Here is a 12674-nt window from a genome sequence, read left to right as displayed (position 1 = left end):
AAGCAATTTCTATCTGAATTAATGCTAATCATTCGGGTACGTAGGAAAATTGCTAATATATATATATATAAAATAATAATAATAAAAGTTGTTTTCCTTTTTCTTTTTTAAATACCACGACTCTTCTAGTTCTGGGTATGGTTTTTCATCTCCCATGGTTTTAGAATGCTAGCTATTAGGGCAGCTAGTGTCTACAATCTAAAATATTTTCACCAGAATAGGAATTTTCCATTGACTTAACATGTTCCTTGTCGATTTTCCTTTTCCACGGATCCACTGCTAGCCAATGATCGAGTTTTTCCTTTATCATCTCCTGATGCTCAGATTCTCCCTATAAAACTGGCTGAGATAACTCACCAATTATTTCAAAAGATAAAACTGATAAAGAAATAACTTATTAAACAATTTAATTACTATTCTGACAAAATTACAAGCAGAAACTGGATAAATATTGAATTTGTTTAATAAATTAATATAGAGACTGCCAATGAACTTGTCTCATAGTGACGGGTGATGCAAGTTGCAAATTTGAAAGGCATGAGTGTTTGGTTTGAAGGGACGTACAACAAAGATTGCACTGGTAATAATGTACGGCGGCTCTGAGAGGATCTGAGATAATGGTCTTCCAAAAATAGGAAATTAAATCAAACTCCTGGAAGAGTCTTCAGTACTCTCCACTTTCAAAGTTATTGTACATGTTTCCTTGGAACATTCTTTAGTGGTTCCATTTTTGCCAGAGATAGTGCTCCATTAAACATACTTTCCTAGTGTGACACTTGCATATATGGTGATTTAGTCATGTCACCTGGGAACGATCACAGGCTTTATTAACACATAAAAGGGGCCAAGTTGTTTTGACAAGACAATAGGATTATGGAGTCAATTATCCTAATTAAACTTTAAAGCATCAATTATACTTATCAGACGCCAGTATGAGATATTTTAAGATTCGGAGTCTTCAGAATCTTATTGTTCCCTCCTTAATTAAAGAGAAAATATAAATAATAACAAAAAATTATGAAAGTGGTCTGGAATGAGCATTCACACCTGGCTAATCAAATCCAGCTAGCTACTCGATCTAGCAATAAAATTTGGTGAATATTCCATCCCAAAAATAACATTTTTTTTAAAAAAAAAAAATTATCACTCTCACTTCTCTCAATTTTTTATTTTTTACAAAGAATAAAGAAATTCTTGAAAAATAATATTTAAATAAAAAAAAATTGATAGTTAAAATAGAGAATAAAATGCAGATGCTTTTAATTAAAAAGTACTTGTAGCTAAAAGAAGAAACAAGAATTTTTTTTCTATAACTAAAATAAAGAGAACATTTACTGGTCCGGATATAAATGCAAAGAGAAAGGATTTCCAAGAACAAGAATCTGTGTCTGATATTTCATATATATGGTTCAATGGCTACCATTAAAAGTGGCCGACATTATATATGGCTTCGCAGAATCGCAGTGGCTAGCTACACGACCACTTGTATGGAGTTTCTCCATTTGTGTTTTTTTTTTAAATACCCAAACAGTCAGCAAAACCAAACTAATTAAGCTTAATTTATACATGCATGTATTATGTATGTCAGTATGTATATGTAATCATTTGAAATTTTGTCGCAATATATATGGTGCATGAGTTACTTCTAGAAACGGAGGTAGAGAAGAAATTAAACACGGCATATGAAGATGATTTAATCATTGAAACTTTGTGTTTCTGGTATTTTTCAACGCATTCAATTATAAGCCCGCCCATCCATTAGGTTATATATCTTCATCCACAAAATTTTCTAAATGTGGATAATATTTTAAATGACGCATGCATGTGATTTTCATATATATATATATATATAATAGACTAGATTAAAAAAAAAAATGGTTTAATTCAATTTAAAAGAAGACTTTATCCATCTTCATATGAGAATGGAGATCTTATCCAATTTGAGTTACTTTTCAAGCCCCCAAGCTAGCTTTCTTGGTTGATTATGACACCATTTTTTTCAGCTGTCTCGTTTTCTTTAGTTTCAGTAATGGGTAGTTCAAAATTAATGGGGGTGACCACGTGGATTTGGATACGGTGTAATACATTTTTTTCAACACGCGCGCATTCATTTAAAATTATTTTTTTTAATAAAAAATAAATAAATCATAAGTGACTTTTAGATATTGTTGAAATTATCGAACCATCCTTTTTAAGCAATCAAATTATTATTATTATTCCTTTTTTTTTTTTCTAAAGTCACCCCCAAATTAAGTTTAAGAGTACGTAGCCTAACCACCCTTTGGGTGGCTAACGAGACGACCCAAACAAATATCTAAAAGCTACCTTACACTATTTTTTTTTCTTTTTCTTTTTTTTTGACATCGTCTATATATATAGATAGACACAAAATACCCGCCAAGTATTTTGCCGGATTCAATCCTGACCACATATCTATTAGCAGCGTTTGGCCATGTACTATCATCCCTATCCCTAACCCTATGGTTCTCATATATGAAACGATATCATAATATATAGATTTGATGCAGGCAATTGGGCCACCTTTTTGACTGTTGTGGCAACCCCCTATTCCCCACCAAGGCCAAGTTGATGATCAGCATCAATCGATGAGGGAGAACCAGGCACACATGCACGCACAGCCGTGTTGATATTTGTTTCCTGTGCTACAATATATACCTAGCTAGTCATATTACTATTATCTAAAATCCGCAGCTTTTTTCTTCTTCTTGTCTCTGTATGTGTTTGTGTGTTCTTTGTTTTTCCCACATGTTCCTCTGCATAATACCATATGGTCCGCAGTCACGTCACTTCAGTTTCGTCCATCGATCCATGCATCCCAGCTCCCCAACGCATTCAGTGTTTTTGGACTCTTTTTATTTTGGGAAAGAGCCCTTTTTTTGCAAGCTTTTTTTTTTCCCGAATTTGTCTTTTGATCAGGAGCCCTGTCTAGTGTCTATCTCATCCCAACTTGCTTTTTTCTTTTTCTTTTTTTCTCTGCCAATTGGGTCAACCAATCGAGCCACAGCCATGCAATTGTAGGATGGAGGGAACACAAAAGAACAATACACCTGGCCTGTGTTCATCAAAAGACACAAACGCACTGGGTCACGACATTCTCATTCCGCTGCCTGGTCCAATAATATTATTTTGGTTAATTAATTAGAATTTTAAAATAGAAACAAATTAAATCAATTTTTTTTTAGATAAAACTTACTGAACGGATGTGAATGTTATGCTAGGAGGAGTGAGAGTGAGAGTGAGAGTGAGAATTAATGAGAGAACTAAAGTAATGCCTACCCAACAAAAAAAAAAATGAATAATAATTATGTGGAATAAATATCAAAATTCTGACTTTAATTTATAGGAATTTAAATTATATTAACGTTCAATATTTTTAAATTGTTAAATAGACCTCTTAAGGAGTTTCTACTAGCTTGTTAACAAATAATGAAAACTCAAGCTCGGAAAAAGAAAAGAAAAGAAAAAAAAACCCTCAAGTACTGAGCTATATTTACTTGAAATTTATTTAGACACAAAATATTCATATAAGCAATATTATTTTGACTCTGCCAATGCTTTTCTTCTTGTTGTTTTGATGGGTTCAGGAAAGGTTGAGAAATCTTTCGGCCATTTTGGTGAAGGTGGGCAGTAGCTCCATTTTGGGAGAAAATGCAAGGTTTATGCCCCTTTTCGTGTTGTCTTTGCTATGCTACAAACCGTCTTAACTAGCAGCCATTTCATAGGGTTGTTTCATTCAGTTGGCACATTTATTTTATTTTCTGTATACCCGCATTAATCCGGTTTTATTGAGGCTTATTGTTGGGTTGTTCAAACATTTGTTGTCTGTATTTTATGTTCATGTAACCGTCCCCCCTTTCATGTTTTTCAGAGATATTGACATTTTTTTTATAGTTTAGAATGGACATTAATTGACACAATTGGTAATTTGCAAAGACATTAAGGGTTTGTTTGGATTTTTCAAATCACCTTATCCGTGATTTGAAAAATCAAATTTTCTATATTTTTAACTCACAATTTTTTAAAAACCCAATCCCAAACAATCCATTTTATGTGATTTAGTTCCAAATTGTATTTTCACCTATGAAATCACAATCACAAACACACAACTAATGAGATGGTAATTTAAAAGGTAAGTGTAATTTTCTCTCAAATTAAATATAAATAGTTAAAAACACTACAAACAAAAATCTCGGTAATTTTTTTTTTTTAACAGTAACTAAGCCAAATCCTTCGTCAGCTTCCATTAGGTGCATGCCCTCTGTCTTCCCGTTTCCCAAGAACAAAAAGAATGTATTATACATTACAACTTTTATTAGCTTCATAATCGAGCAACCTAAGCTGCACCCTTGCCGACAAGTAAATAGGCATCTTATGATGTTTATGCCTAGAATTGCCTGTTTTAGTTGGTTAATTACTTTACTTCAGACGTTAAAAGGTGTCCCAGTCCTTTCGTCAATCCCCCATATAAAGCAAGTAATACCTAATTAGCTCACACCTATATCAAGCGCATATATATATATATATAGGCACCTAATTGCCCCTAGGCCCCTAGGAAAAGGATTGTAAAGTAAAGCAAGATTTCCAACAAAGGACCACCAACATACACTCTATTCATTCCACAATCTTCCTAATCAATCTCATCTTATTTTTGATTAATTACTCGACTCTCGTCTTATTAAATTAATATAGCAATGTTCATCTATTTTTAAATTCTATTATCTTTTAGTAAAAGTTGTTTGACATTGCTAAATCAGCTTAATAAAATAAGAGTTGAATATGTAGTATTGCCTAAAAATTAAGTTTTGTCTCTATCGAAATTAGACTTAGCAGTTTATTAATGTTTTGACCTCTTTTAAATAAATAGTGATTTAACAAAATGCAATTGAAACATATCTCTTGCGATTAACTCTTGACCGGAGAAGAAATTAGGGGGGGCGTTTTGGAGTCATGACTTTTGGTATAATAATGTGCTTCAAGAAATTAACACATTAAATTTTATTAAAAATTAATTTTCACCTTCATATAATATTACACCAGATTACTTTTAAAAATTATATCTTTCAAGACACATTACCAAATCAAGTTTATATTTTTAAATTTGTGATTTGAAAATGAGCTCAATTAGGTGGTAGGCTGGTAGGCTGGTAGCTAGTAAAAACATCTTTTCCCATTCAGATAAAAAAAAGTTTTTGTGGTTCAATTCAGATTTCCTTTCTGGTTTTGTTTATTATATATAGTCAATATTTTAATTGTCTCCGTCACCATCCATCGGAAGAGACTGCGGGTTAATGCCAATGAAACGCTGGTTACACTTACACCAATGGACTTGTGATTCGGAGATCAAACTTTAGATCGATGGAAAATTGTAAAATTGGTCTCTAATTTGAGGTATTGACAAATAAGTTTATCAAAATAATTATCTCTGATATGCCTTTGTAGTAAATAATTTATTTTGTACAAGATTTGACCATTTTTCAGTTGAGTCATTATGAAATTATACATTCATTATAAAAATTGTTTAAAAAATAAAAAAGTCAGTGCTAGGCTTTGGGTTGGGGACCTTGGAGGTGGTTCGGACACCATTGAATCGCCTAGAGGAGATGGTTGAACCACTCTTACTCTACCTAATGCCTATTTTTATTGTTTCCTTTTTCTTTATTACAAGTCTTTTAGAATAAATATATAATTTCATGACAATTTGGAGAAAAGATGTACACAATAAATTATTTGTAATTTTTAAAACCTTAGGTACTGATTTGTGGGATCTTAAAACTCTATGGACCAACATTACAATTTTCCCTTGCAATTATATAACCGCCCAAATAAAGTGCAAAGAGGACGATTTGAGCATTTTTTATTTTGGCCTTGTTTGTTAAACAACAAGGGAATTCTAACACGCTGTTCATAATTAAAAAAGAAAATAATGATTGGTATAAGAAAGTGAAAAAATGGTATTAAAAAGTGAAAAAAAAAAAAAAAAATTATTTTGTAGTGATTTTTTTAAATAATAATAAAAAGTAAATTATATAATATAAAAGTGATAATATTTTGATGTTGATTTTTTTTTTAAAAAAAAATGAAGTGATGTTCGCCAAAGGCCTGAACAGGAACGAATTGAACCTAAAAACCCAAAAATTTTATCTTAAAATTAACTATAACATTTTACATTTTACATTACACCAATCACTTTTTATTATTATTTAAATAAAAAATTACTACAATTTTATTTTTACATACAAAATATTTCATCAATCAAATCTAGTAATAAAAAGTGAAGATGTTAATTAACAACCGCTATCTTCTTAGTTTTGTTAAATCAAGATTCACGACCTCATCATTTCTCCCAAAGACAGCTGCTTGATTAGTGCTGTCACTGCCACTTGCATGTACGTATGGCCCTCGACGTCACAAGTGCTGTCACTGCACAATAATTTGATCATCCTTTTACAGCACGTGTACGTTAAACAAAGGCTTGGAGGTTTGATTTTAAAAAAAAGTATTCAATTTGAAATTTCTGAAAGGGAAATGCTTAACTTTGGGTCAATTTTTACTTTATTTTATTTTATTTTATTTTTTAAAATTAAAGCAATAATTTTTATTTTGGTTATTTTTTTGGCGTTTTTTAAAAAATAAAAACTGTATTTTGTTTAAGAATTTTTTACCTTATTTTTTAATTTAAAAAATAACAAAATTAAGAATTAAAAAAGTTTATGAAACAATCATTTTTATTTTGATCCTTCTTTTATTTGGTATTTTTCAAAAAAATAAAAATTATACTTTTATTCATAATAATGACCAATTTTTTAAATTATTGTTTCATAAACTTTTTTAATTTTTTATTTCATTATTTTTTTAAATTAAAAAAATAAGAAAAGAGTTGGCTCAATTTGGGGTTGTATCATTCCTCTTTCTGAAAATTGGTATTTATTCAATAAAATATTTTTTAGGATTAACCCTTCACTTGAGTTGATGGGTCTTACCCAAAATTATTATTATTTAAAATTAAAAATAAAAAATCAAATACCTACCTAGCATGATAGTTCCTGAGATCTCAAGTACGGAGACAAATTTTAATATGGGCAAAGGCTGAAGATCAATAAATTGTATTGCAAAAAATATAAAAATTATCTTAAAAATTATTTTTTTACTTTCAATTATTTATTTATTTTTTTATTTTTTGGCCTTATGAGTTGAAGGGTGGCCATTGCCTCCCCTTCCTCCGTCCGAAGGTAACATTGACACTTTAAAATGCACTAAAAATTCCTTACAATTTGGCTGTTCAAATTTTATGTAATTTGGACAATCCCACCTACCCTGTGCAGCCCAAAGTCACATGTTTTCACATTTTCTATATTTGGGGTATCAAATAATGTGTTTTGTTTCTTTTATTTGGGGAGAACTGCACTTCAGACTATACATGTTATAGATATGTGTTTTTTTCCTTTGGGTGTCAAACAAATTTTTTTTTTTTTTTTCCCATATAATCAATATTTTATCCTCCACATTGAATGCTCAAATTAGTTGCGTTGATAATTCAAATCATGAGTTTTTAACATTTAGACTCGTTTGGTTTGCGAAATATACTCTTAAAATAAAATGGTTATTTAATAATTCTTTTGTTTGGTAGAGATTTATTTGTAAGAATAGTTATTCCTCCCTCACAAAGAGGAAAAGCTATTCCTAAAAAAATAGAAAAGGTTTTTCAAAAAACCTTTTTTTTTTTTTTTAATTTTTCATTATTATTATTTTCTCTCAAACTTATAAATTAAAAAAATAAAATAGAAGAAAAAGAAAAAATGGTTGAACTTGTGGGTAGCTGGCCACCTTCGATAAGAATCCAAGGGGACCACAGCTTTAGGTGTGGTCGTAGCCACCCCCAACTGAGCCACCCCTACGTGTTTGGGGATGGCCAAGCCACCCCCATACTCTTAGGGTGGTCCAACCACCACGCATAATTAAATTTTGTTGTAATTTTATTAAATTTGTTTGATTTTTATTAATGACTCTTATTAGAGCATTATTAGCAACCTCACCAAAAATTATTTTTTAGTTATTTTGGTGGAGCAATTTGGTGAAAGTAGCTAAAAACTCTCATTTTCAACCTTACAATTTTAATGAGAAAAAAATGGTGAGTAAACAGTACTCACGATTAATAGTTAGTAATGTTCACTCACCTATTGAATAAAAAAATAATTTCTCTCTCTCTCCCTTTTGGTTTTTCATTTCTTTCTCATCATTTAATAGTATTTAAATAATATAGTAAAAGTTGATTGCTAAAGTAGTGAGACTGCTGGGGTGCTCTAAAAAAGTGAGTAATTAAAATAGAAAAAATATATATATTTAAAAAATAATATTTAAATAGAATAGTAAAAGTTGATTGGTAAAATAGTGAGGCTGCTAGGGTGATATAAAAAAATGAGCAATTAAATAAATAAATAAATAAAAGAATTTTTAATTATTTTAATGAGTAAAATTTGGTGAGTTAATTAATAATACTCTTAGTTGGATTGAAAAGTTATGAGTTAAGTGAAAGTGTGTCAAATCAACCAAAAAAAGTTGAGTCAAGACTTTTTCTCAAAAATCGGTTCCAAATGATTTATTATTTTAGTAAGTAAAGACATAAGATGATGACACATCGGCTTGAAAAAAATATTTAGAAAAATTCTACGATGATGATTATTTTAAAATAAATTTAAGATTATTTAAAAAAAAAAAAAAAAAAAAAAAAGTATGTAAGAATTTTCATATGATTTTCTAAAAGTTAGAGACAATGTCAATCGAAATGTGATGAATGTACTAAAAGAGACGGGGAATGTGAAGTGTCGCATTTTTTTTTTTTTTTTTAATCAAATGCGGGAAAAGAAGTGTCGCGTTAATTAGTTGATAAAGAAGAGGGTAGTTGGTACGGATAGGAACATAAGCACGTGGGTGGAACTTCACAGGTTTACATTAGCTGACGCAGAAGATGCCTCCTGTAATTTATATTGGCTTCTTTTAGCGCACGGGTTTTACGTGCTCTTATTTTTGTTTGCTTTTTTTTTTTTTGTTTTTTTTTTAATTTTCTTTGTCAGTGGAATCAGAGAATACCACTGAACTCAATCAACACACTCTACATAGAAAATATAAAACTCGAGCATCCAATCCCTCTTTTGTCTCTCTATCTTTCATTGGTTCTCACTCTTTCTTTCCCTCTCTTCTATCTTTTTTTCCCATCATCAATGGAGCTCCAGCTCCACGCTTCCTGGTTCTTGCATTTTCTTCAAGACCCTTGTTTTTCCCTTCTTTTATTCTCTTCTTCCCTTGTCTTTTCTCTGCTCCTGCTCTACTTACTCAAACTAAACAAGCCTTGGTGCAACTGTGAAATCTGTCACGCTTATCTCACGTCCAGCTGGACCAACGAATTTGAAAATCTTTGTGATTGGTATGCTCATCTTCTGAAAAACTCTCCGGGTCGGACCATCCACATACATGTTCTTGGAAACACCATCACCGCCAACCCGGATAACGTGGAGTACATGCTCAAAACAAGATTTGAGAACTTCCCTAAAGGCAAATCCTTCTCCGTCATCTTGGGTGATTTTCTGGGTCGGGGCATATTCAACGTGGACGGGGATTTATGGAGATTCCAGAAAAAGATGGCGAGTCTAGAGCTCAACAGGTACTCCATGAGATCGTATGCTTTGGAGATTGTCAATGACGAGATTAAAACCCGGCTTCTCCCGCTTTTATCCAAAAAAAAAGATGGGGTTCTGGATTTACAAGACTTGTTTCGGAGATTTTCGTTCGATTGCATCTGCAGATTCTCGTTCGGGCTGGACCCCAGATGCTTGGAGTTGTCACTGCCCATGTCGGAATTCGCTGTTTCCTTTGACCTTGCTTCGAAATTGTCTGCCGAGAGAGCCATGACTGTCTCCCCGCTTGTTTGGAAAATCAAACGGATGCTCAATCTAGGAAGTGAGAGGAAATTACGAAAAGCTATTAGCATGATCAACATTTTGGCAGAAGAAGTCATTAGGCAGAAGCGCAAAATGGGATTTTCCACTCACAAAGATCTTTTGTCGCGGTTCATGAGCTTCGTGAATGACGAAATATATTTGAGAGACATCATCATAAGCTTCCTCTTAGCGGGCCGCGACACGGTTGCATCAGCCTTGACTAGCTTCTTCTGGCTGTTGGCAAACCACCCGGACGTCGAGTCAGCACTCCGGCAAGAAGCCGACCGGGTCGTCGGAGCAGACCGGGAGCTGACAAGCTTCGAACAACTCCGGGAGCTCCATTACTTTCAAGCTGCAGTGTATGAAAGCATGAGACTCTATCCGCCTATACAATTCGATTCCAAGTTTTGTCAAGAAGATGATGTTCTGCCAGACGGGACTTTTGTGAGGAGAGGCACTAGGGTTACTTACCATCCATACGCAATGGGTCGGGTCGAAGAAATATGGGGTTCGGATTGCTTGGAATTCAAGCCAGAAAGGTGGTTGAAGGATGGTGTATTTTTCCCGGAAAACCCTTTCAAGTACCCAGTTTTCCAAGCTGGGCTTAGGGTCTGTTTGGGGAAAGACATGGCTCTAGTGGAGCTCAAAACGGTGGCGTTTTCATTGCTTCGTCGGTTCCACATCGACTTGGCGAAACCGAGCCGCACGCCGCGGTTCTCCCCCGGTCTCACCGCCTCTTTCAGCGGCGGGATACCGGTTTTGGTACGAGAAAGATGAGAAAACTGCTGTATAATTCGTATCAGTCATAAAGTTTGATCGGATTCTTCAAACACTTGCAACTATTATGATGCATATTAGCATATCATGCCTACCTAGCCCGTACGTGCACCAATGAGATTGCCGCTTGTACTGATCTAGAGGAGTGTGACGTGCGATGTGATGCCCACAGAGGGCTTGCACATACCAGAATGTCTGCTTGGTGTCGGTAGCTTTCGTTTTTTTCTTTTTAATCTCGGTGTACAATATGATTTATGTAGCTGGTGTTTTTTGACTGTGCAGATAGACATTCCTTCGTGGAATATTAATCCTTCTGCCTGTTTTGTGTACTCCATTATAAGCTTTTCAAAATTTGACTTATATATACAAGATTGTGAGGAGCACGAGCGTGATGTATCATTAATATTAAAGCTTATATATGTACTTCTATGATTCTTGTGTTGTTTTCAGCTTTATTCTAAGTACGTGTTTATCTCTTTTACAAACCAATTATTGAATTTGTATAACGAGTTTCACAAATTCAACAATTAATCTGTAAAATAAGTTTCTCTTAGGTTATATATATTCACAATTCACCCAAAATGACTTAAAGCTCTAATAAAGTGGGTTTGAGTTTGTTTGTTTATTTGTTTTTTTTTTTTTTTTCTCCTGTTAGGGGTGGTTTTAATTTACTGCAAGTTTCTTTATAAATTGGCATGGAAGTTTCTATATTCTTAATCATTTTACTAATTATTATGAATTAGTATAACAATTTACAAAAAAGAACAAAAAATTGTAATAAAAATTATAGTACCTAGAACATTTTCTTTTATGTAAAAGGTTCAACCTCTCGATAAGATCAGAACATGTAGGTTTACAACCTAACTTAAACAGCGGTTTATCTCAAAGCACTCAATCTAGGGTATGTAATTGGCTTTGTTTAATAATACTTTCTCCTTCTCTATCTCTTGTTTTATCTTTTACATTTATATCCCATCAATATATATATAGAGAGAGAGACACACACACACACCATTTTCAAACGAAAAAAAAAAAAAAAAGAGTTGGGGTGTACTTAGAAAGTTGGTTGGAATGCCTAAATGGGAAGGTAAAGGTGGTAAAATTTTATTGTCAGGATTTCTTCACGTGTAGTACTACCATGTAACCATGGCTCACCCGTGTGTCTGTGAAATGTACTGGAACTTTGCAAGGACTACAGTTCTATGTCGCCCCAAAGATATGCAAAACTGCAAAGTGGCTGTCATGCTTTGGTATTTGCATGTGGTCTTTTGATTTTTTTTTTTTTTTCAGAAAAAAAAATCAGCAAAAACTTCAATTTAGTAGTGGGCAATGTTGATGATGCCTCCATACAATTGCATCATAGTGGCCATTAATTTAGTAGCCTTCGATTGTGGTCTACTAGACTTGATTGTATTGACACTTAGATAAAGTCTGAATATTATTTAAATGTTTAACTCAATTTCACTTAACATGGAGAGATCCTATTCCAGAGAGATATTGGGATCAATTTAAAATGATTTATGAATAATTTATAAAACAATTTGACTGCTGTATTGAAATTAGCAGAGTATTTCTACGATTAAAATGATTTTTAATTAGACTCAAGATATGCGACTGTGATATGTGTTTGGAATTAATGATTTATGTGTCATTTATAAAACGAGTTGACAAATTAATGTAATTAAATTATCAAGAGATGGAAGCATCAATTGAGCTGAGTAGTTGAGCTGCTATAATTAGTTTATAGCGACTCATGCATGCTGCCATTCAAAGCTATTAGCAATTTAGCAGCTAGTACTCATGCTAAACAATATCTATAACCCTAGCTTGCTAGCTAGCTAGCCCTTGAGTCTCCAAGATTTATCATGAAAATTAGGTTATTTTTCTAATCCTTCGATTTCGTTGGGCTTCTTCAAGTTATTTAATCTTTAAGCTTTGTGA

General features: G+C 32.8%; 1 protein-coding gene across 1 annotated transcript; it reads left to right on the top strand.

Annotated features, from left to right (window-relative positions):
• Positions 1-9204: 9204 nt before the first annotated feature.
• On the top strand, positions 9205-11044 carry LOC132162001 (cytochrome P450 94C1-like). The gene has a single exon (XM_059572241.1). It carries the CDS (start codon positions 9240-9242, stop codon positions 10731-10733), a length of 1494 nt encoding a protein of 497 aa, XP_059428224.1. The 5' UTR covers positions 9205-9239; the 3' UTR covers positions 10734-11044.
• Positions 11045-12674: the final 1630 nt, after the last annotated feature.

This window comes from Corylus avellana, chromosome ca9 (genome assembly GCF_901000735.1).
Source record: "Corylus avellana chromosome ca9, CavTom2PMs-1.0".
In the NCBI taxonomy this organism is placed as follows: Eukaryota; Viridiplantae; Streptophyta; class Magnoliopsida; order Fagales; family Betulaceae; genus Corylus; species Corylus avellana.
Note: the sequence above shows the minus strand (reverse complement) of the source record. Positions and strands in the feature narration are given on the sequence as shown.

Coding starts and splice junctions, on each gene's coding strand:
- LOC132162001 (XM_059572241.1), top strand. CDS start 9,240: ATGGAGCTCCAGCTCCACGCTTCCTGGTTCTTGCATTTTCTTCAAGAC.